At 47.5% G+C, this 22,165-nt stretch overlaps 1 protein-coding gene across 1 annotated transcript; it reads left to right on the top strand.

The window, feature by feature from the left end:
* The first annotated feature begins 15,352 nt into the window (after positions 1-15,352).
* On the top strand, positions 15,353-19,951 carry RAB7A (RAB7A, member RAS oncogene family). Its single transcript, XM_009321027.1, has 5 exons — positions 15,353-15,413; positions 16,587-16,713; positions 17,539-17,757; positions 18,302-18,430; positions 18,605-19,951. Exons 1-5 carry the CDS (start codon positions 15,361-15,363, stop codon positions 18,698-18,700), a joined length of 624 nt encoding a protein of 207 aa, XP_009319302.1. The 5' UTR covers positions 15,353-15,360; the 3' UTR covers positions 18,701-19,951.
* Positions 19,952-22,165: the final 2,214 nt, after the last annotated feature.

The raw sequence follows: 22,165 nt of genomic DNA, 5'->3' as shown, positions 1-22,165 counted from the left end.
CCCCCGGAACAATGGAACTGGGGCCGCGGTGGTCGCCCTGGGAAAGGGCTGCTCCGCGCAGCGCTGCGGGAGGGAGGACCCGCAGGCCTTTCCCGAGATGCGCGTTTCTCGAGGCCTTTGTGGGAGCTTCCTCTCCGGAGAGGTTTAAAGAGGCCCGAAGTGGTGCCTCCCGGGCGGAGAGCGTGTCGTCTGTGACATGTGGTGCTGCTGTAGCGTTCTCCCAAAGCGTGAAGAGGCTTTGGGGCAGCGGGTGGCCGAAGGTGGCCTGAGCGCTGGGATCTGGGGAAGCGCTGGGCTGGGGTGGTGAAATGCTGCTTTGGGTGGTCGGAGGAGATCGCTTTTCAGATGAGCAGGCTGCCCGGGGAGCAATTAACGTGACAAAACAGGCGGCTGAAGAGACTGGCAGTTATTGCGAAAGCAGCTCTCAGCATGTGTAAAGCTTGAGTCAGTTCTAAGAAGTATTAGAGTGGATGTTAGAAGTGTTTTTGGCTGTGAGTGTATAATAAGGTAAATTAAATGATAGATACATTATTAGTCTTCAGGTATATGTAGACTAATAAATACGGAAATACCTAATCATTGTATTTAAGACAACTGCACTGTTTTCCCTGTAAATAGAGGGATTATTTTAGTAGTAAAACAGCTGTTAAAAGGCTGTCTTAATATGAAGTAAGATAGGTAACCTCAGCATCAAAATAAGTATGTCTTACCCATAACTCCAAACTCTTTGAGTCAAAACAGGAGTTCTTGGTATTATCTCTCTGAAAACTAAAAATACTTGCTGATAAGCGGACCTGTTATGATATGTGTATATGAGGTTTTTTTAAATGTAAACTGAGAACACGTGACAGAACAAAGTCCTCCCAACTGTAAGCAAGCTGTTCTTTGTTTGACAATTGCCGATATGGAAGCTTTAAAGCTTCCAGTACTTGCCAATGGCTGGCCAGCTCTGACCTGTGCCTAGCACTCTGTGTTTCAGTGTGGGAATTGGGGCTGGGGGAAGTGGAGAGTTCTCTTTTTAGGGGAATGGTACATAACCAGCTGTTCCACCGTGTTTGGCTGGCTATGATTTAAAGGCTTACTTGTGGCTATACCACATTCACGGGCTGTGGTAGTACCAGTAGCATATGATAGAACTGCAGCCTTGTTGTGCTTCCAGTAGAGCCAGGCTGCTGGAGTCAATGTACCCTGTTCTCATAGTAGCTGCATTTGAGGTTAAAGTGGGTGGAGTCATTTGAATATTCCTTGTTAAATAATCAGGGCTCCATTGCTGTACTTATTCAGGAAGAACAAGTATATTTGTCTCTTTTTCTCCCCCCCTCCCCCTTGTGACTTCCAACAGCTGACTGAACACATGACTTGCCCTCCATGAAGTAGTGAGTAGACCCACCATGCCTGACCTGAGTCCTCAGAATCCAAAGCAGCTCTAATACTGTTATTTTCAAGTGCCGCCCCTTTTTTTTTGTGCTGTTATGTTAATACTCTACTTCCGGTGTAGAAAAGCTGTAAGATGGGGTTAATCTGACCCCTCACTTTTAAAATCCAATAGCAGTTGCTTGCTTTCCTAACTTGCAGTGAGAGGTATAGCTGATAAGATGCAAGGCAGTAGCTATGTTAAGCTTTCCTCTTCCCTGTGGTGTCATGCAGTGGTCCATGTCCTCAAATACCCTACTAATAGTTCAACGTGGCACACTAAGCGTACCTTAAAAGGCAAAGGTGCCAAGTCAAGAATGTAAATAACTGTGTTGCAGAGACTACACTGCAGGCATCCTTGCCCTCCTATCAAAGCCAGTGAATCAAACCCTATGCTGAGTAGCACAGGCTTGTTACAATGTTGATGAATCCTTAACTGAAAGTGGAAAATTCACAAGCTCTGCTATCTGAAATCTTCTCCTCTGAAATCACCTACGGAAGACACCACTTTGCTTGGTTTACTACCCAAAATGAATACCTGCAGGCAAGAGGGCTACCAGATTCAATTTCTGCAGGACCTTCTTAAAGGCCCTCTTTTAAGACCCTTGTGTAGGAAGGTCATGTGAATTACCTGTCGGAGCAAATCTCTGGCAAAGCTTGTCCTTGAGGAAACATGACAATTACAATCAAACCATCTGTGCAAAACTATAAATAGCTTTGTCTCTAACATGTATGGGATTTTGGTCCGACTTCTCTGTGAAAATGAGACTAGTTTATGCAGAACTTAACATTTGGTTGTAAACAAAATTGCTTGTGCTTGATTAGGGTGCATTTTAAATGCTGCATCGTGAGGTAGGTGTCTGGCAAGCCCTGGTTTGGGAATAAGGGCTATGGAATAGGGCACTTGGATGTTTGCATTCTCTAAAACTGGTGGATGTGTGGGCTCGCAGATACTTACTGGTGGCTGTCCCTGCTGTTATAATATAGCAATTTCTTCAGTAACTGAAGTAAACTGAGCATTTGATAAACAAGAACAGAACCCTCACCTTGCATGTTGCCAGTGTTCCCTAATGTCTTCTGGACTTCTCCTTGGCTGTGACCTCAACTGCTCTTAAGCCCTTGGTACTAGGGCCTGATGGACCTAAGATTCCCTTGCAGAACTGTAGAGTAATTTAAAGCTTGTTGCCTTGATGGAAGGGAGTCCAGATAAGACCTTACCTAAATGCTGAACTTGGCTGGGCACTAGCATACTTGCATGCTGCTTGACTGACAGCAATCTTGCATCTTTCAGATGCTGAAGTACTTCATCCTTGCACAGCATTGCTTTGATAATTGCAGTTTAATTGCCTGATGAGTTGGAGTTCAGTTGGCTTCCCCCTCCAGCTTCCTAAAAGGATCTCTTGTAGTTGCTGTATAACAACCTGCCTTCAGACATAGTTAAGTTGTGACAGTAGATTGGGAGGATAAAAGGGTCACTTTCTGCAGTGGCAATCCAAACATGAGCTGTGTCTCTCAAAACTGAATTAGGTATGGATGATTAATTGAATGGCAATAGTTAATATACCATTTTCAGTTCTGCAGTTAGCTGCTCTATTGAAGATCATATTTTCCTTTAAATGCACCTTGAATAAAACTTCCAAACGAGTGCCCAAGGTCAGTGACTCCACATGTGCTGTTCAGAAATAGCAGGCAGTGAAGGGATACCCCTCTATCACATGGTTGCTCTCTGGCTTCCAGTGTGCTTGTTGCTTTTGTGCCCTGTTCGCGGGGATGCAGTGCTCAAACCCGGTGTGCTGCTGCATTTTCTGCTCGGTGGAGATCTGCTGTGGTGATGTCATTGTTGCTGTTAGCGCTGTTCCTGCAAGACTGCTCCTCCTCTCTGGTGCCAGCAATGAGCACTCCGTCCATGGGGGAAGCTGTGTCAACACTGCTGTTGCTAACTCATGGTCAGTGATGGGGAGGGAAGCAAGCTCGTCAAGGCCACTGGAGTGTGGTGATTTACAGCTGATCTCAACAGCCTTGACTTCTCTTGCTAGGGAACCTATTCTTGAGGCCATGACTGTTTTCACAGGGCAGTGAAACTTCAGGTGGAGCGCACTGCCTTTGAGATGGGCTTGAAGTGTAAACTTGTGGCACAGATTCCTATTTGTATAACTTAAAGGCACTTGACGTAGTGAGTGACTTGCTCTTGCCTCTCTATAGCTACTTAAAATGCCAACTTAAGGTGACTAATTGTATCTAACTGTACTTGCCTGACTTTCAAGCAGAAATTCCTAAATGAAATTGAGTAGATCTTTGTGTTGTCAGTTAAGAAAACAGTATTTTTCTGGAGTCTGTCCTATATCACGGTATAATGTAACTTTGGTCACTTGGCAGACAAGCTGGGCTAGTGAAGTGGTGGACAAAAGTGAAGGCAGGCAGCTGGAGCTGCCTTCAGAGGCTACCTCGCTGGAGTACCTGGACCTCGGTTGCTGGGGCTGCAGTTTATCTAATGAGTCTGTGCTGAACCCTTGATCTCTCTCCAGCTGGGAAGCAGCATCCTCTTGAAAGTAACCTGCTTGGTACTTGTGTCCCTCAAGTGGGCTGAGTCACTTGGCTCTGTAGCTCTCTTCCTCTTGGCTCTCAGACATGGATAATGATATTTGAAGTCCAAACTGGCACAGTGCTAACAGTGTCTCAAGCATGAGCAGTGAGGTGGTTGTAACTGAAGCATGCCTAGGCTTGATCTCTCCCCCCCAACAAGAAGATGCAGTTTACCAGCACTGCTCTCTTAATCTCACCGTGCAAGTCACTTCATTGAGGTTTTCTGTCCTTTGTGGAGCTTCATCAAGAGAATAGCAGAGCTGGTAAAGTATTGATGCAGGATCTGTGCGAGAGGTATGAGGTTATGAAGTATGAGTCTGAAACCGAGTTTCCACAGTAGGAATTCCTTGTTAGGCACTGACTCAGCTGTCATGGCAAGCTACCTGTTACACTCCCATCCTGGGACTGGTACTGAAATACTTGTCCTTCCTGCTCTGCAAACTGCATTAGCATAGTAAGAGGTTTTGAGTGTGTGTAGGATCAGGAGTTCTGCTCGTAGATCAAGGTTTGGTTCTTAGATTGCAACCTGTCCCTAGAGGAAGCCTCCGCTCTAGAAGACTCATGATTGAGAACAAACCTCCTAGAATAGATGTACAGGAGTAAGGTTTTTGCCATTAGTATTGGTCTTTTACTTTTCCACATCTACTTGTGTGGTGGTAGGATCTCCCATCAGTATTTGTCCTATCTCTTCTATCAAGCTCCTGGTGCTGAAGAAGAGACAATATTCACTCTCAGGTCTGAATCTCAGGTGTAAGCTACAGGGTCTGGCAGGCCTCCTGAGGGCCATCGTTTGACTTGAAGGCCTGAACCTTGGTCAAAGTCTCCCTTCAGTCACTTGTTTCCTGCCCAGCCTCTAGGAACTGGTGGAAGCTATCAGCCAGGGGTAGATAAACAAGGTGTGTTTACCACTGACAAGGTCTAAGATCTGTGCTTTGCTTACCACTGCAAAGGTAATCTAACACCTCCTATTTGTGTTTCTAAAACTGAAAGCATGACAGGAATGTGTGAAACCTTAGGAAGCTGTAGACAAAACTAGACATTAATCTGAGCACTTGGAAAATACTGTCAGATATAGTAAAGATCTAACAACTTTACTGTTTCTTAGTGGCCTGGCTAACTTGCAATATTTTGAATTGGTCAGCCTTATCTTCTGGACATGAAGATTAAAACCCAGCTGCCCCTGGCATTGTGCTTGATTTATAGAAAGTAATGGGGGATCATGTTCAGTGGGATGGCCTGATGTGAGAACTGTGCTGGGCTACTTGTATTCATGTAGGGGTTACTGAAACTGTTGGTTGGCTCTACTGGTTGGGTGGCTGTGTGCCAAAAGGCTGACAGATATGACTGTATAAACCAGGCTGTATGGGCACTATAGCTGTATTCCGGTTAGTAGTATAAGATTTGTCTTGCTTGATTTGACAGCTCTCCACCAAGGAGACTGTTCTGGTAGAGGCATGGCAACATGGAAGTTATACTGGTATAGCTGAAATGCTTTGCGTAGGCAAGGCCCTTAGTCAAGACACATGGCTTGTTGCCTAGTGTCTCCCAGCAGCCAGCAATGTGCTCAACTCTCCTCCCACATCCTGAGATTGTCTCCCCCAGGGCAGAATAGGGGAAGTTGAGCTTGGTCTGATAAAGGGGGAGGGGTGTTAAAGCAAGCATGCCTGTTCTTGTAACAGCTTGATCCTTGGGGAAAATCAACTGGGAACTCCCTGAAATCCTGTAGGATTTACAGGGGAGCTGCTTCCCCCTGGAAGGTAGGGGCGCAGCAGTACTGATTCTGGAATGCCAACATAACTTGAGCCTCCAAAAGAAGGGTAGCTGAAGATCTTCAGACACTTGCTATTGGCCTGTTAGGGCTCTGTATATGTCTGCCCATACCTGGGACAAAGATATCCTGTGGTATAAGGGCCCTTCAGCTGCTGGAGGACCTGGTGGACTAAAATTTCATGACTGGAAACACCCAGCTTTCAGTGAAGCTTCTGGGTATGACTTTCTCAGAACTGTCTTCCTATAACCTGAAGACTACCACTTCAGCAGTCCTGGCTTTCTGTCTGGGAATCCTGGTCTTGTTACTGTGTGGCATTAGCTCTAAAAGGGCCTTCCTGCACTCTGGTCCTGTGCACACTGCAGTCTCCAAATACCTGCTACCTGCTGTGGAGATGATCGTGATCACCCTCAGGTTGCTGAGGAGCAAAGTGGTCTGTCCAGGATGGCTGTCCAGCACAGCTGGCTGCATTGCTGGGGACATTTTCTGCACTCCCTTCCCTCCCTCCCTCCCTTTGGCTCAGGGTGTTTATCACCTGGAAGAGCCTATGTGTGCTGCTGTAATCTTAGGCTAAGCAGCAGTCTGGGCAAAGCAGTGTTCCTGTAGACAGCAAGAAATGACCTCCAGACCTTTCCCACTGCTCCTAAGCACACTGGTGGTCTTGACTAAACATGCAGAGACACATCTGCCTTGGTACTGTAAGCAAATGCATTTCTGTGCTTGTTTTGCTCCCACTTTCAAACCATGTAGTCAGATCAACATGATATCTTCTCAAGAGAAGGTGGCTGCTGTGATATCTAAAGAGTAGAGATCAGTATCTAAGCTTTATACCTTCCTGGATGTGGGGATGGGGGCTAGTCCTATGTAGTTTGGGCTTTTCTAGGGTAGAGTCACAATTCATAATGGCAGCTTTAGAGCAAGAAACTTGTTCAGTTCCACATCTAGTATTTAAACGTTGTGCAGGCATAAAACAACTCTCATCTGGAGAAATGCCGGGAGGTGTAACAGCGCTGTGAATCAGTGAGGCTTGGACTGGAGAACTTGGCTTTGAGAACTCGGGCTTTGAGCCTGACTGATCATGTGCATCAGTGCCTCTCAGGAATGCAGTGCTCTCCAAATCTCAACACTCGCAGCCCTAATGGAGCTGCAGCTGAGCTGAGACCTCGGGCAGGGCAGACCCCTTCTCACGTGTAAGTCCTGTGATTCCACTGCAGGCATGGCTCCTACCAGTGGCATTGCTTCTTTCTTCCCTGTGTCATCTGGACTCTGGCAAACTGGCCATTGGCATATCCTCTTCCAAGGAGCTCTTTGAGCCCTTGCCGAAGCAAGGATGTGTCCTAGAGCCTCCAGCTGGGGATTGAGGGTATGTCTGAGGCAAGCTAAAACCTTATTGCCACTGAAAGGAGTGTCTTCCCCATCACTGGCTCTGGAGCTTCCTTGATCACATCAGGATCCTGTTCTGCTCACAACTGTTCCAAAGCTTTTGCTTTCTAGCTGGGTTTCCTACGTGTTTCCCCAAGCTGCATGTTGCCCCATCATTCTCTCCCTTTAGCACTGAGCTGTCTTAAGAGCATGTTATCCAGGAACAGGATGCAGCAGAGTATGTGTGTGGGCCTGGTGTCGTATCCATCTGGTAGCTAGCTCACAGACCAGGTCAGTTGGCTATTAGCACCATGTCACACCAGTTTGGTGCTCACATTGAAGCAGCCAACGAACTGAACTCAAAGCCATGTGGCTGAGCTGTAGCTGGCTGCTGCTGGCTGGTTCCTGAGCTTCACTTGGTCCTAAAGCAGCTCCTCCGGCATTGGAGGCTGCAACTCCACCCTCAAAATGAGGTGGAAACTTACTGCAGACAGCTGTAGTCTAAAAAGCCAATTCCTATGGGATACTGAAACATGTTTTAAGATTCTATTTTCATCTGAGCCGTGTCAGTGTGCTAGCAAGCATCTAAAGCTCTAGGCTGTTCTTCAAGGAAGTGAAGCTTTTGGCTTAGAATTCTCAGGTGGGGGTGGGAGACACTGGACAGCATACCTATACCTGACAACTTGCAATATAATGTTTTACACAAGGTATCAAAAATTAATTTGTAGCTGAGGCTCCTAGCTCCCTGAACAGAGGTAACTCCTGCCTCACAGGAAAAGGCACCAACTGGGCAGAAGCCTGCTCTTGGTGAAACTGCAGTAAGTAGCAGGCAGCCTAGCTGCTTCCTCCTGAGGAGGGAACGATGAGCTGTGCTTGAGCTCTTGGCTGGGTACCAGCAGGAGGGAATATGTTGGTTAGAACAGCAACATAAATGTGTGGGGAGGAAGGAGGTGGAAAGCAGTTTTGAGATGCTACTGATACAGCAGCAGCTAGAGTGTACCCTTCTGTGAAGCTGTCACAGGAATATCTTGCCAGCTGCTTTTGGTGTGGGCTTCACTTTGCTTCTCTGGTGCATCAGGGAGGTCTGAAAGCACCTCTAAAGCACCTCTGTTGACTGTATGGACTATAGGAGCCTGTTGTCCTAAAAAGCAACCCATTTACAGAGAGCAGTTCTTGGAAGGTGTCAACCCGAATGGCAAGATGTTCCTAATTTGCTTCTTAGGCACAAAGCCAGCAGATGTCCCCACTAAAGGTGAGGCTTTCCTAGATGGGATCTTCCAGCCAGCTGGGGAAGCTGAGCTACTAGTAGACCTGTCATGGGAGTGGAAGAGGGTACTGTCCGGCTTGTGCAGCCCTTGTCAATGCAAGACTCAACAGGCTGTTAAAACTTCATGTGCTTCTGTAGCAGTCCTCAATGCGAGGATGCTAGGCACTTGTTCCACTTGTAGAGCACTCAAGTTTGGTAAGGAAAATATGCAGGCTCTGTAGCAGTCAAAAAAAAAAAAATCAAAGGCAGGCTTATTTCTAGTTTCTTCCTTAAAGGCAGCTTGGCATCTCTTAAGCCATGTTCATATGAAAGTAACAGCCCCTGATGATTGTCCTCTGGCTAGTGCTCAGCTTTTTCCCAGCTGAAAGGACAGGGCTTCTGCTCTGCTTGTGGGCTGTTGTGTCACTCTCAGGAGAATGCAAGTGAGAGATGTTAAAGATTGATATCTGCTGGTCTCAGGTAGGCATTCATGTTGAATTGCTCAGGCTGTCACTTGTAGCTTTGTGTTAGCAGACACCTTGTTAGCAATGTCTGTGTGACCAGGTAGTTGGAACCAAGCTGTTGTTACTAAATTGTATTGGTGAAACTTGTTCAGCTCCACCTTGAGCTCCTGCTGCAATTGTAGATTGAGGCTTCAATACAGAGGGTGTCTGGACCACTTAGGTTCTCTGCAAGTGGGAACTGTGATCCTGGTCAACTAACGGCGATTGCAGACTATCTGCCTTGCCTCAGGATGAGGCCTTGCATTTTCAGGGTAGCTGAATTGGAACAAATTAATGTGTCTACTCAAAGCCTCAACTAAACTTGGCTTGATAAATCATGGCAGGGGACTATGTGACCATGGGGCAAGTGATATGTGCCAGTCTGTTGGTGTGCTTGATCCTGTAAGAACAGGATAAACATCCAGTGATCATCTCATTTCAGTGGCTGAAGGTCTAAGCAGACATAACCCCCTGAGGTGCCAACGTGCTAGGGAACTTGCTACTTCTGGGAAGAAACTGGTTCAATCTGAGCTGGTCCTGAATCATTCTTCCAGCTTCAGTTTCCTTGAAGAAATGCAGAACTATTGGAGGGGGGGAGTAAAAATAGCTCTTTAGTGTAGTACGGAGACTTAATGCTTTGTAGCCTCCCCCATGCGAGAGAACAGTGAGCAGGGATGGTGTTTCTGTGCTGGAAGTGCACTTAGCTGCATTTCAGGACAGTTTTCCTGCATTTCAGGGCAGAAGGTTCTTCCAGTGTTCGAGTGTGGCTGTCTTCTGCTCAGTCTGGTCACTGTGGTGAGCCCACTACAGCGCGTGGTATCCCCTAATGGAGTACTGCTCTATGCAGATCTGCTTTCTCATGGTTGGGTGTTTTCACTAAAGGTCCTCTCATATAGTGGAGAAGTGAATGCTCTGCTTATCAGCCACAGTGCCCAGAACAGACCTGCAGTACTTCGGGTTCAAATATGCCTTTTTGTGGAACACCTATTTACTCTTGTGCTGGCTGCTGGAACAGCGGAGCAGAACTAGGTATTCATAAGTGCTGCAGTGAGTTTAGCTCTGCTTGATGCTTGCTCACCTACCGCTTTGTGCCTTGTTGGCATAGTGTTAAGGATCCCTGGCAAAGCACACAAGGGGAGAGGTGCAGTCCAACAGTCTTGCTTCAGCGTTCAGCTGGTTTCTAGTGGAAAGTGCAGATGGCAAGCTGATAGACGTAGGAGCAGAGAACTCCTGGTCAAATGTCCCAGTTCTTCTAGCCTCTGTATAAACATGCTTTGGTTCTTGGTTAGGATTGTGACTTGAACTGTTAAATAACAAAGCTGCAACAGTAAGGACTGCTCCAACAGCTTGTCAGAAGGTTCAAAACTGGTATGGGTATGCTGCTGCTTAGGGAGCTGTTGTCTTCCATGGACTGTTAAAGGATAGCTAATCTAAGAGATCTGGTGGGCCATCAATGCAAGCTCTTACTGTTCTTTGCTTGTACCAACCTAATTAATATTAAAATGCCTGCATTGTGACTTGACACATGTGAACATCTCTAAGGAATCCTTAACCATCCATTTCTGCTTTGAGTTAAAGCAGCTGTCTTAATATAGCAAGTGAAAGGACAGTTGTAATGTACTCTGAAGCAACAAGGGAAGCCTAATTAGATTTGGCATAGGCTTTGTTTCCTCTTGCATCCGAGGAGCTGTAGCACTGTGGAGCTTCATAGGACAGTTTTTGACTCTTCCTTTCAGATCAGCTAAGCCAGTAACACTTGCAGGTCAGATGTTAGGGGTTCTCCCTTGCGGCTCCAGCAGGCCAGCCTTACGAAGGTAGTAACGCTACTGTGGGAGAGAGCATGCTATACCAGGCTTAATCTCGTGAGGTTCAACATAATGCTAATGGCTTGTTTGCTTAGAGGGGTAGGCAAAAAATTGAGTGGAAGGACTCCTCATCTGTATCAGAGGTAGCTCTGTCATTCCTTTGGCAGCACTTAAGCCAGGAGGAGGAATGATGCTGACTGGTCTCCTGATTGATGGGAAGTTTCTGATGGCTCCCGAGCAGGGCTAGGTGGGTGTGCTGGTAGGCTGTGTTCTGAGCAGTCATGCAGGTGACCTTGCTCCAAGAGACTTCACACAGTCAAAAACAGAACTGATGTGTTGGATCAAATCTTAACAAACAGGTTTTTCTTCATGTATCTCTGAAAAGAAGTGTTTGTTCAGAAATGCTCCTGGGACTGGATGTGAGCCCCGTGTGAGCTTGCACACTGCCATCTTAAGGGCTTATGTGACTCTTACAGGATGCTGCTCTAGAGTAATTATACCAAATATCATAGAGCAAGACAAGCTGCATATATAGTGGAAAATAGTCTTAGACTTGGATACCACTGACTCAGCACTATCACAGTTTTGATCTCAACTCAAGCTGAGCTTGCTCTTTGCAAGAGCATTGGGGAAACCCTGCACAGCCTACATCTCAGCTTAGCTCAGTAATTTAATGTTTCTTGCAGGTGTGACTGGAGAAACTCCTCATGTGAACTAACTGCTCCTTCAGGTATTCAAACCTGCTTTGTCTGTGAGCTAAAGCTATAGTCTTCTTGGTCTCCCTTAGTTGATTTTGTACTAGCAAGGTTCACCAGAAATGAGGTCTATGTAGCTTAGAGCATGTATGTGGGCTCCGTTTCTGGAACACAAGGCAGTAATGAACATACTCAATGCCATGTAATGTGAGAAACAGCCTGTGTTAAAAAGGGAATAATCATAAATTGCCTCTGACTTCAGGCAAGCAAATCTTTGAGTATTGAACCTGGCTCAGGGTTGGTTGCACCTTGTTCTACTGACACAGCAAATGACATGTTGTAACCAGGATCGACTGAGGTATTTCTGAGCTTAATTGAACTGTAATGTGTGGAAGCATCCTCTGCCATGAAGATGTATTTGCTGTTGGCTTAGTATGAGCTGAAGTCACGAAAATCCTTTGCATGGTGTTAAGGAGACTAGTAAGGCTTCACTTGCAGGACCTTCAGAGAGCACTAGTGTCTCTCACTTCCCAGTACTTCAGCTTGTTAAAAACACTGTGGCTGAAAGCAAACATTGAAGGAAGCATGGTATCCTGTCCTTGGAGTAGTTTGACTCTTTGGGTTGCTTCATAAGAAACCCCAGTTAAGATAACAGGGATGTCTTCAATCCATCTAGATTGAAGATCTCACTAGGACCAGTCAGACCTCTGGTTTAGCACAAATAGCTGATTTAAAGCTGGAGCTGCTGTTGAAGACCTGCCTAGCCACACACAACATGGTAAGGATAAGGGAGATAGCAAAGATGCTGTAGAGAGCAACTTGATGCTACTTAAACTTAGAGGGGTTTCCTTCTATAGGAAGGGTCCAGGAGATCAAACACTGGTACCTCCTCCAAGACCTGGAGATGCGGTCTCCTCTCCAAAGGCAAGGTCTCTTCTTGTACTGGACGAGGAATAACTCTGAAGTGTTTGTCTGTTTATACCTGTAATGAGAAGATTAATAAGAAGGCTTGGCCCATCAACTGACTGGGCTTCAAAGTAGCATTGATCAAGCCTAGTAGAATAGGGGTGGGGAAACTCTGAGCAGTGTCCACTGCTAGCCCCTGGCAGGACTGGAGTTTCTCACTGTCTCACGGCCCAAAACAAATACCAAGCTGAGGCAGCTCCTTCTGTGCTATGGCTCATATCTGTTGCATTACTTTGGATGGAAGCCGAGTGTCTCACCTGACCAGCATTCATGAGGCAGTAGTAGCCCTTCACACTGATGGGGTAGCCTGTCACTATGACAAGAAGGCAGTGTCAGGTCTGACTCAGGCTTCCTTCCCATGTCTGCAGGTGGCTGCTCAGCTGAGCTACTTCCAAGCTAATGAGACTTGACAGAGCAGTTTCCCCTGCCTTCATAGTGGGACTTCAGGCTGTGTTGAACTTGGGTGTTACGCATGCAGTGTGATTTAGTGTTGTAATTTAGGGCTCTGTAAATCCCTCCCTGAGCATGAGAACTAATGCCAGCTTGTCCAAAGCCGCTTCAAATACTGGGAAGCGGTGAGCTGCAGCAGCCTATGGCAAGTGATACTGAAAACACTCAGAGGAAAAGAGAAGCAGTACATGCTGGGTTCTGGCACAGTCACTTCAGGGTGAGTTGTTTTCCTCTGCCCTGAGGAAAACAGGTGACTCACACTGGACCTGAACCTATACAGATGTTTTCCATGACAGTTCAGTGTACACAGCTGTCTTTAAGCTGTTTTTAAAGCTCTGCTCGCTTACTTCTTGCTCCATCTGGGCTGATTGTGCTGCAGAAGTCTCTGGCTTGGCTAGCACAAGTGTCACTTGTGCTATGTGCTTTGAAAACACAGGAGGTACAGTCTGCTTGAAGGAGCTTACATGGTCTGTTCTCCCCATGGCTATAGAGGAGACAAGCTATAGAGTGTGGATCTTGGCAAGAGCAGAAGCAGGACTAAATGTTGGGGTTGTTGACAACTTTGAGCTGGCTGTATCTTGGCTAGTATAGCTGGGCTGCCAGTTGGATCATTGAGCAATGCAGTCCAGCATAGACAGCCTTGGAAAGGAGAGGTGTTTACACTTGGCCAAACTGTCCTATGCAGGCTCTCTAGCATCTGTTAACACCCATCTAAGGATAGCATGAGCTCTGTGGGTGGCCTGTCACTGCTGTTCACTCAACAGCCTCTGGCTGTTACCTTCTCAACAGTGTTTCCCATCTAGATGGACTGCCAGATGTATGAAGTGGGTGTGGTCCAATAAGGTGTAGCTGTAAGTGCACTACTACCTACAGCGGCTGCAGGAGGGCTTCTTCAGCTTCTGCAGCATTCACTGATGGTAAAGTCTAAAAGACGGCATGTCTTTCAGCTCTCAAAGCTTGAGGTGATTAAGACTTTTTGCTACTGGACTCTGCATTTAGTAGGAGGCTCCTACAGCTTGAAGCATGTTACCTCCTGTAGTAGTGGGATGAAGCGGGTTGCAGTTATCTAGCAGCTTAGGCTGTTGCATATCCTGGGAAGTGCATAGGACTGAGCTGCTCAGAAGACACATATACCCATGTTGTAGAACTGCAGGCCTCCTTAGCTGTGAAAGTCAGGAATATCTCCTGAAGAGTAGGAGTTGTGTGGTGCAATGAATGTGGTGTAGCAGGATGGGAATTTTAGGGTAACCAAGTCCCCATATAAGGGCTTAATACATGAAGCTGGTTGTCAAGGATCTTTGAACTCAAGCAGCACAGCTATAACCATCTTCTGGCTCCTCTTGCTGTACAGAACCTGCCAGGGCTCCTCAGGGAAAGCCAAGGAGTCCTTGTGTTGTGGACCAGCTCAGTACCAAACCAGGGTCTGTGATCTGATCAAGCCTGAGCACCTAAGAATGGTTTGTCCCATCCCTTCCCCAGAAGCAGGGAGAAGGGCCTCATGGTAGGAAAGGCATGCTCAACCACTAAAAGCAAGACTTCATACTTGCTCTCACTGTGCTAAAGCATATCCAGAAGTGTATTCAGGCCTGCTACAGCTGATGTACTTCTAGCTGCTTCACTAATCTGAAGGACACCCGGGAACAAATAAGGGTGTGGATCTCTGGAGTTCAACTCTCACTCTTGCTAATTGGATGGAGCATTAGTGGCCTGTTGAGAGCCACCTGCCTACAAAGTGGACTGAAGTCATGGCAGGATGCAACTGAACAAACAACTCATCATCTAACAGAGCAATAGACTGAATGTTGTGAGGTTTGTCACTGTAGCCTTACTTGTCCTTCCACTGAAGGTGAGGTGGCAGTAGTTAGCTTCATATGCTCTCAGCAAAGCTGCGGAGTCTGGTAGCGGTTTGCCTTGTAATTCAGTTCTTCAGCTGGCCTGTGTGGTTGTGTTGCGACCGCTTCAGCCACAGCGTATCCTTGGGACTCAATACTTTCACAAAGCACAGCTGCTAGAGAAAGCTATTGCTTCTCCAAGCTGAACCTGAAAGGTGGAGGAAGCCCATTTTTCTTTTATTTTTTTCTACTGGGGAAACTACTGAACAGCATAAAAAAGCTTGAGTGTGGTATTAGACGTAGCTCTGCTTACATCTCACTTAGTAGCATGTGTAAGAATTAGCCTGTGTTGGGAGCTGATATGCTTTACTGCGCTGCCTCCAGTGAGGCTAAGGGAGATAGCCTAGGCTTGCATACCCACAAAATGGCCTGGAAATAGGGTCCAAAATGGACTTGGTACCATAAAGGACAAGTGCTTGGCTCATCTGCCTGTTGGTATTAAGTTGCCGCTACTGGTCTGACATGGCCCTGCCTATGAAATGAGCAAACACTTGTTAGTGCTCAAGTGTAGCCTTGAATTGAAGGAGTCTGGTTTCAGGAGTGCTGGGCCCTGCCTGTTGTTGCTTCCTTGCTGGGAGTCAGGTTTCTCAGACTCCAAACTTGCTGCTTTCTGCCTTGAGGAATGACATACTAATGGTGTCTGATGGGATTGTTCCTCTTCCTTTCTAGTGTAAAAGATGACTTCTAGGAAGAAAGTGTTACTGAAAGTCATCATCCTTGGGGACTCTGGGTAAGTGGAGGAGCCTTTAAGCTGCCAATCTGCATCTGGCTGGAGCAGTGCTCTTGACTAGTGGGAGCCTGGTTGCACCGTAAGAAACCAGCAGTGCTGGGAGGAGAGACTTTACAGCCCCAGATAGTTGTGTTACCTTATAGCTTTAAGAACTCTTCGCCACCCTCTGTCCTGAATGTGTCCCCACAGTTTAATATCTTGAAGTCCTGACACAATATTAAACAGGGGAAGTGCGGTGGGCAGACCACTCCAGTAGCAGAACTGGATAGCCTTTCTGCAAGGAGGATGTGTGATGTTGAAATGAGCATTTCACTTAAAAAAAACCAAATCAACAAACAACCAACCAAACAAAAACCCAAAAAAACCAAAACACCCACAAACAAAAAAACACTAGTAAGCAATCTTAGGTGACTTCTTAAAACTCTGCCTTTGTCAGAGACATAGTTTATACTGAGCCATCTGCTTAGCTTCTGTCTGATCTGGCTAGAGCCTGCCTCTTGGAGTGAAAGGCTTTGCTCTGTGCTGTTGAGCAAGGAGTCCGCTCTGCTGTTACAGGTTACTTGCCGTGCAGGCTGTAACCTGACTCCCATGACATAAGGCTTATTTATACCGCTGTGCCCAGCAAGCTGTTGATCAGGGAGTGTTTCTCAGCCACAGAGAGGGCATGTGAGCCTCTAAGTTGGAGATCTCTCCAGAGAGCCACCTCTCGGTGTCTAGCAGATGTGTATGTGAGCTGTTGCCGGCTCAATCTCTCAGGCTGAGATTGTCTGTTTTTCCACCTCCTCCTTCTGCAGAGGCTGAAGATGACTCTTTCTGGTGGGTTTCTCTGGGGCACTTCATCTTCTTCCGAAATTGGCCTTATGATCATAATATGATGCATATTCCTTACCAGATTACTGGATGGTAAGGATCAGATTACTGATGGGGGAAACAAGGTTTCTCAAGATTGTAATCCTTCATATCATTAGGTAGCTAATGCTCTTACTCAGCATGTTGCCTCAGCATCTATTGCTGTAAAAGCCCCTGCTTGCAGAGGTGCATGCACTTTCCCTGGTTGAAAAGCCAGGACACTATGGTGGAAGGCAGAGGGCACTGGGATGTTCTGTTCAGGGTGGTTAATTCAAACACTGTTGTAGAAACAGCCTACCTAGTCTCTTTTGTCTTTCTGTACAGGGTGGGAAAGACATCGCTCATGAACCAGTATGTGAACAAGAAATTCAGTAACCAGTACAAGGCTACGATAGGCGCAGACTTCCTGACAAAAGAGGTCATGGTGGATGACAGGCTAGTGACAATGCAGGTAAGGAGTGACTCTGCTCCCTGCTGCAAGGGGTGCCTGGCTGCCTAGACCACACTTGTGTGGAAGTATCTGCTCCAGTGTAGTCCAGAGCGGCACTGGGTGTGAATCTTATCTGCACTGGAACTGTTCTTGGCTGTAGATGCTGCTGGGCTTCTCTACAAATCTGTGTATGGGCTGAACAAGGGAAGGCAAAGATCAGTTTGCCTTCAGCAAACTGATCAGCAGCTTTGCCAGGCCCAGTTTAAAAACCAGCATTTGGCACTGTCGGTAAACTAGATCTTGTTAGAAAGATGCACTTCCCTGGTGTTCAGGAACTGGAAAGGGCTGGGAAAGGACTCCTTAGTCAGGTCAACTACTCGTGCTGCCCTGAGTCCTGTGGGTACAGTGTTAACCTGCCAGTCTGCTTATGCCTCTAGTATCTGAACCTTCATGTGAAGGTTCATCTTACCTTCCATGGTAAGATGACTGCAAGGCAGCAAAAGCCCTGTTGCAGCCATCAAAGGAGTGTTTGGGCTGTGCTGGGACCCAAGTGCACCTGAGCACTGCAGGCAGGTCACCTGCTGACCCTAATACCTAAGTCCTGCTTGCCTAGAACAAGGATATGTCCCTTGCTGAGGCTGAACACAAAAAGGGTTAACTATCTTTAGAAGGGTGTTTCTGGCTTTTGATACTTAGTGCCTACAGAAATTCCCAAGCCTTCAGGTGCTCCTCTCTGGCTAGCTGGGGGCTGTAGGTGCTTGATGGGGAGTTTTGAAATGAATGCCCTAATTGTGGACTGACTATGTCAGAGTAGAGCTGGCTTATCTGCCCTGTCTTTTGCTCCAGATATGGGATACAGCAGGACAAGAACGATTTCAGTCTCTGGGAGTTGCCTTCTACAGGGGAGCAGACTGCTGTGTGCTGGTGTTTGATGTCACGGCCCCCAACACATTCAAAACCCTAGACAGCTGGAGGGACGAATTCCTCATTCAGGCCAGTCCAAGGGATCCTGAGAACTTTCCTTTTGTTGTGCTGGGAAACAAGATTGACCTAGAAAACAGACAAGTGAGTACTGGGACTTGCTAGCTTCCTCTTAAGAAATTGCTGGAGTGGGAGGCCTTGTAGGAACACAGGAGGGTTATCTGAGAAACAGGAGTGGGAGGTGCCTGAGTGTGGCTCAGCTGTTTTGTGCCACTGGGGAAGAGTTTCTCCTGCCTGGAGAGGTCAAACCCCTGTGCACAGCATGCTCCTGCCCACTGGTGGAAGGATTGCAGCAGCTTCCTGGGTAGATGCAAGGAGAGAAGCTGATTCTCTTCCTCCAGAATTGCTGAGAAACTCCTGTGGGAGCAAGTCCCTGCTCTGCGGATGCCTGAGCAGTCTGTGCCCTGTGGTCTCATCTTCCTTAGGCGTGGTGCTCCTTGCCCCAGGGCTGAGTGTATGTGGTGGTGGGCAGCAGTCTCCTGTGCTCTGTATCAAGGCTGTAGTTTTGATGAGGTCAGAACTGCTGTCTTAGCTCAGGTTGGATATGAGGGGTCTCTGGCCTTGCCCTGGAAATAAAACCCCCTTCCTGCATAGCTAAAGGTGGTGATGCTCCTCTCTGTCCACCCAGGTCACCACAAAACGGGCGCAAGCCTGGTGCTACAGTAAAAACAACATCCCCTACTTCGAAACCAGTGCCAAGGAGGCCATTAACGTGGAACAAGCTTTCCAGACGATTGCACGGAATGCACTTAAACAGGTAGGGAGGGGGCCGGTGGGTGCCCTCTGCCGGTGCCGGTCCTGCCTGCCGAGCTCAGCTGCTGTGGGCAGCCTTGGGCTCTCCCAACAGCTTTCCGCAGCCGAGAATGGCTCCTTGCGTGCTAGGAGCTGTCTGTAGAGCCGTGGCATTAACTCCTCCCTTCTCTCCCACTAGGAAACCGAAGTGGAGCTTTACAATGAATTCCCCGAACCCATCAAACTAGACAAGAATGACCGAGTGAAGGCTTCTGCGGAGAGCTGCAGCTGCTGAGGGGAGAGGGAGGGGTTGAGCACAGTCCTTCACAAACGAATATCACACCTAGGCCTTCAAACACACAGCCCCTCTTCTGTGTTTAAAACGAAATTTAAAAAAATTTCCATCTCCAGCTGCCAAAATCCACCCATCTCCCATGAGCATCTCTGAGTCCTGCACTTCAGAGCTCGTGTCCCCACACCATCCACATCACACTTCATGGTAACAGACCTTTCCCTTAGTTTAAAATGGAAACTCTTATGTATGTTTGGAACTGAATCTAATTCCAGGTGTCCAATGGAGAGAAACTGTTTACAGGTAATCTGTGTAACAAGTTACATACATTTTTAACTGTCTCGTGTTTTCCCCTGTGAAGGCTGCAACTGGAAAGGCTGATTACCCATAGTTCATTGCAAGCTCAGCACTCAGTCCAACTAGGTTGAGTTTTGTATGTATCTCTGTTAATGCTTGTTACTTTTAACTAATCAGATCTTTTTACAGTATCCATGTATTATGTAATGCTTCTTTAGGAAAAATCTTATAGTACATGTTAATATATGCAACCAATTAAAAATGTATAAATTAGTGTAAAATTCCTGAATTACATGTTCAAGTACTGAAACACAGATTGTGTAGAAAGTGAGGAGGACACTTGTGACCTGCAGCGTGCTAGCCACACAAAGTCCAGATAGAGGCAGTATTCTGTACAGTAGAAATGAACTATGTAAGCCTTCTTGTTCTGAGGCCAAAAGGCTTCATCTTCTGGAAAATCTGTCTGGCTTCCTTGTATCTAAATTCTCAGATTTGCATAACACCATTGATATGCACACTGGATTATTGGATTTAAAATTAAATACAGCTATGAAATGACCTCATTTGTTCACCTCCCCTACTGCTTAACTCCTAACATCCTGGAGCGAGTGTGAGAAGGAGCCAGAGCTGAGGTGTCCCAGTGGCTCTTTGTACTGTGGAAGGAGCTCTTCTCCCACCTGGGTTGTGGTAGCTGTTTCTCGATGAATGACCTGGACTACGAATCTTCCCTTTCTTCTTACTGACTGCTAATCTGGATTTTTGGTATGGAAAAACCTGGCAATCTAGTCCCTTTCCTCTCTTCCTTTCTTCCTGGTATTTGTTCTTGCGTTTGTAGCTTGCTTAAATGGAGCCCTTCTACCTGTTTTCCAGAGGTCTACATTCTAGTACGTAGGCTGAGCTCTTATGTAAAGAGACAAACATGATGCCAATAAACTTAACAAGAACAAACCTTCTTGTTTACTCCTGTTTCTGACTCTCCTTTTTTTCCCTTCACTAACATGCTTGCTTTCCTCTGTCTAGTCACCATTTTAGCAAGCCAGCGCCTGCTAACTGAAGGATGTTTGTGCTTCCTCCTTACTATAAAGTCTATGCCTTCCAGTCTGGTTTTCAAGAGTGGATTGAGCAGGCCCTGCTTGCTTGGCTGATCCGAGACTGTAACTGGGCAGCTACCCCTCTGCTTTTCTTGAAGCTGCTTGCAGTGGCAGGAACAGTGCTGGATCTGATTGCTCTTCTCTGAGCATGGTCCTTCAGCCCCTGTCCCAGCATATCAGCCTTGGGCTCTCAGGGTGGAGAGGAGGGCAGTGCTGTTAAAGATCTTGCTACCCTCCTCTGGGAGGAGTTGGTGAGAAGAGTAGGTTGAGCCCTTCCCAGCTCACCAGTTAGGTGCTTCAGCTGGAGGAGAAGCAAGGCTGGCCTGGGGTACCTTAGAGTGAGTTAAGGACCTTTCCTTGGTCCAGTCTAGTTAAGGTTAAGCCTTTAATTTCTAGATGCTGGGCATGACCCTCCGCTTGCACTCAGCAAGGCTGAGCTCGCTACTCCTGTGCCCACAGGAAGATGGAAAACAAGGTATAGAGAAATGAGGCCAGTTATTTCAAGAGGCTTCTGGCAGTCTTTGTGCTCTATATCCTGTTTTATGGCTTTGTCCTATCGTGCTTTTCTCTCACTTGACTGGGCTTTTGCTGTCCACATCGATTTCAAGTAACTACTCTGCAATAGCAATGTGTCCTGGTGGGGCTACTTTCCTGTCTGCATATTTTTGAAAGACTCAGACCTTCTGCTCGTCTCCATTTAAAGCATCGCTCTGCACTTGTTTTCCGTAGATACAGCTCTAACGTGGAGAAAGCCAAGCTGGGGGAGGGGGGAGCAATAACTATGAAGTGATGCTTGGGGGAAAGGGGATGGACTTAACTCTGCACCTACCTCCCGCTGGTTTGGCCTTGGGTGGTGGAGCTGAGGCTGGAAGGGCTGCACGGTGCAGCGGTGGGTGAGCCCTGAAGAGGCACTCTGTCTAATGTTTCTCCCATCAAATAAACTGGCAGTGACACAAAGCAAAGGGAGAGTGCTCCACAGAGGGTAGGACAGCTGCGGAGCTCCTTGCCACAGGATGTTATGGATGCTAAAGGGGAGGGGAGGATTCCATTTACCACCTACAAACCAATGTTTTTGCAGGTGGGAATATAATATATATGCACACAAGTGTATGAAAACCGGTGCAGGAGGCGAGCAGTGTGGGAATTAGTGCCATGCTGTTACACTCAGGGCTGATGCTGATGGTGTCATAGATGGGGACTGGTGTTCCTGCAAGAATCACTCATGTCATCACTGTGGTCTGGAGAAGCTGGCCGGACCGATTGTCCCCGCAGGGTACAAGTGTGCTTAAAATCACTTCTATCATCAATGAGGCTTCATGGCTTTTACTTCTGTGCTGACCTTTTTGCCTGATGAGTTGCAGGTGCAATGGTGATGTGTGCAAGGGTGACTTGCTGCTGGGAAAATTGCAGCGGAAACCTCGTCCTGGAAGAGGTTGAGGTGTTCGTGCAGCCTCGATGCACCGAGGCAGCTGAGCTCAAAGGCGGGTTTTGCTCTTTGCCCAGCTCCTGGCTGGGCAGGAGGGGGAGACCTGAAGAAGGAGGCTGGCTGGTGGGAGGGGAGGGGGCCGGTTCCCCCATCCACACTAAGTGTAATAGGCAATAGCTGCAACCAGCACCCAGAATTTGCAAAGTGGTGTGATCCTGAGACCTGTCAGTGGGTAAAACCCTGCGAGGTTGTGGCAGGGCAGCCGGGTGTGGGGCTTGGCGGCTGCAGCTGCTCCCTGCCGAGTGGTTGGAGCCGCTTGCGAAGGCAGCTGTGTTTTGTGAGATGCTGGTGCAAATACGAAAGCTGGGGAATCGCACAACCGCATCTGTGCTGCAGGGGCTGTGTGGGGGCAGCAGCGTCAAAGAAATTAAAGACAGACCGCCGGCGCTGGCACATGGAAAGTGGCACGGAGAGGCCGAGCTGTGAAGCCTGGGGCAGGAAAGCTCGGCACGTGCCTTCGCAGCAGCACCCAGGTGGGCGTTGGGGCTGGACGTGTCCTGCATTGCAGCCTGCCCTGACCCCAGGGCGGGAGCCCTCCTGCCAGCCCAGTGCCCGCTGCCGCAGCCTGGGCCTTGCACACCTGGAGCCCCAAAC

Source organism: Pygoscelis adeliae, unplaced genomic scaffold (assembly GCF_000699105.1).
Source record: "Pygoscelis adeliae isolate BGI_AS28 unplaced genomic scaffold, ASM69910v1 Scaffold453, whole genome shotgun sequence".
NCBI lineage: Eukaryota > Metazoa > Chordata > Aves > Sphenisciformes > Spheniscidae > Pygoscelis > Pygoscelis adeliae.
Note: the sequence above shows the minus strand (reverse complement) of the source record. Positions and strands in the feature narration are given on the sequence as shown.

Coding starts and splice junctions, on each gene's coding strand:
- RAB7A (XM_009321027.1), top strand. CDS start 15,361: ATGACTTCTAGGAAGAAAGTGTTACTGAAAGTCATCATCCTTGGGGAC. Junction 15,414..16,586: donor ATCATCCTTGGGGACTCTGG/GTAAGTGGAGGA, acceptor CTTTCTGTACAG/GGTGGGAAAGACATCGCTCA. Junction 18,431..18,604: donor CACGGAATGCACTTAAACAG/GTAGGGAGGGGG, acceptor CTCTCCCACTAG/GAAACCGAAGTGGAGCTTTA.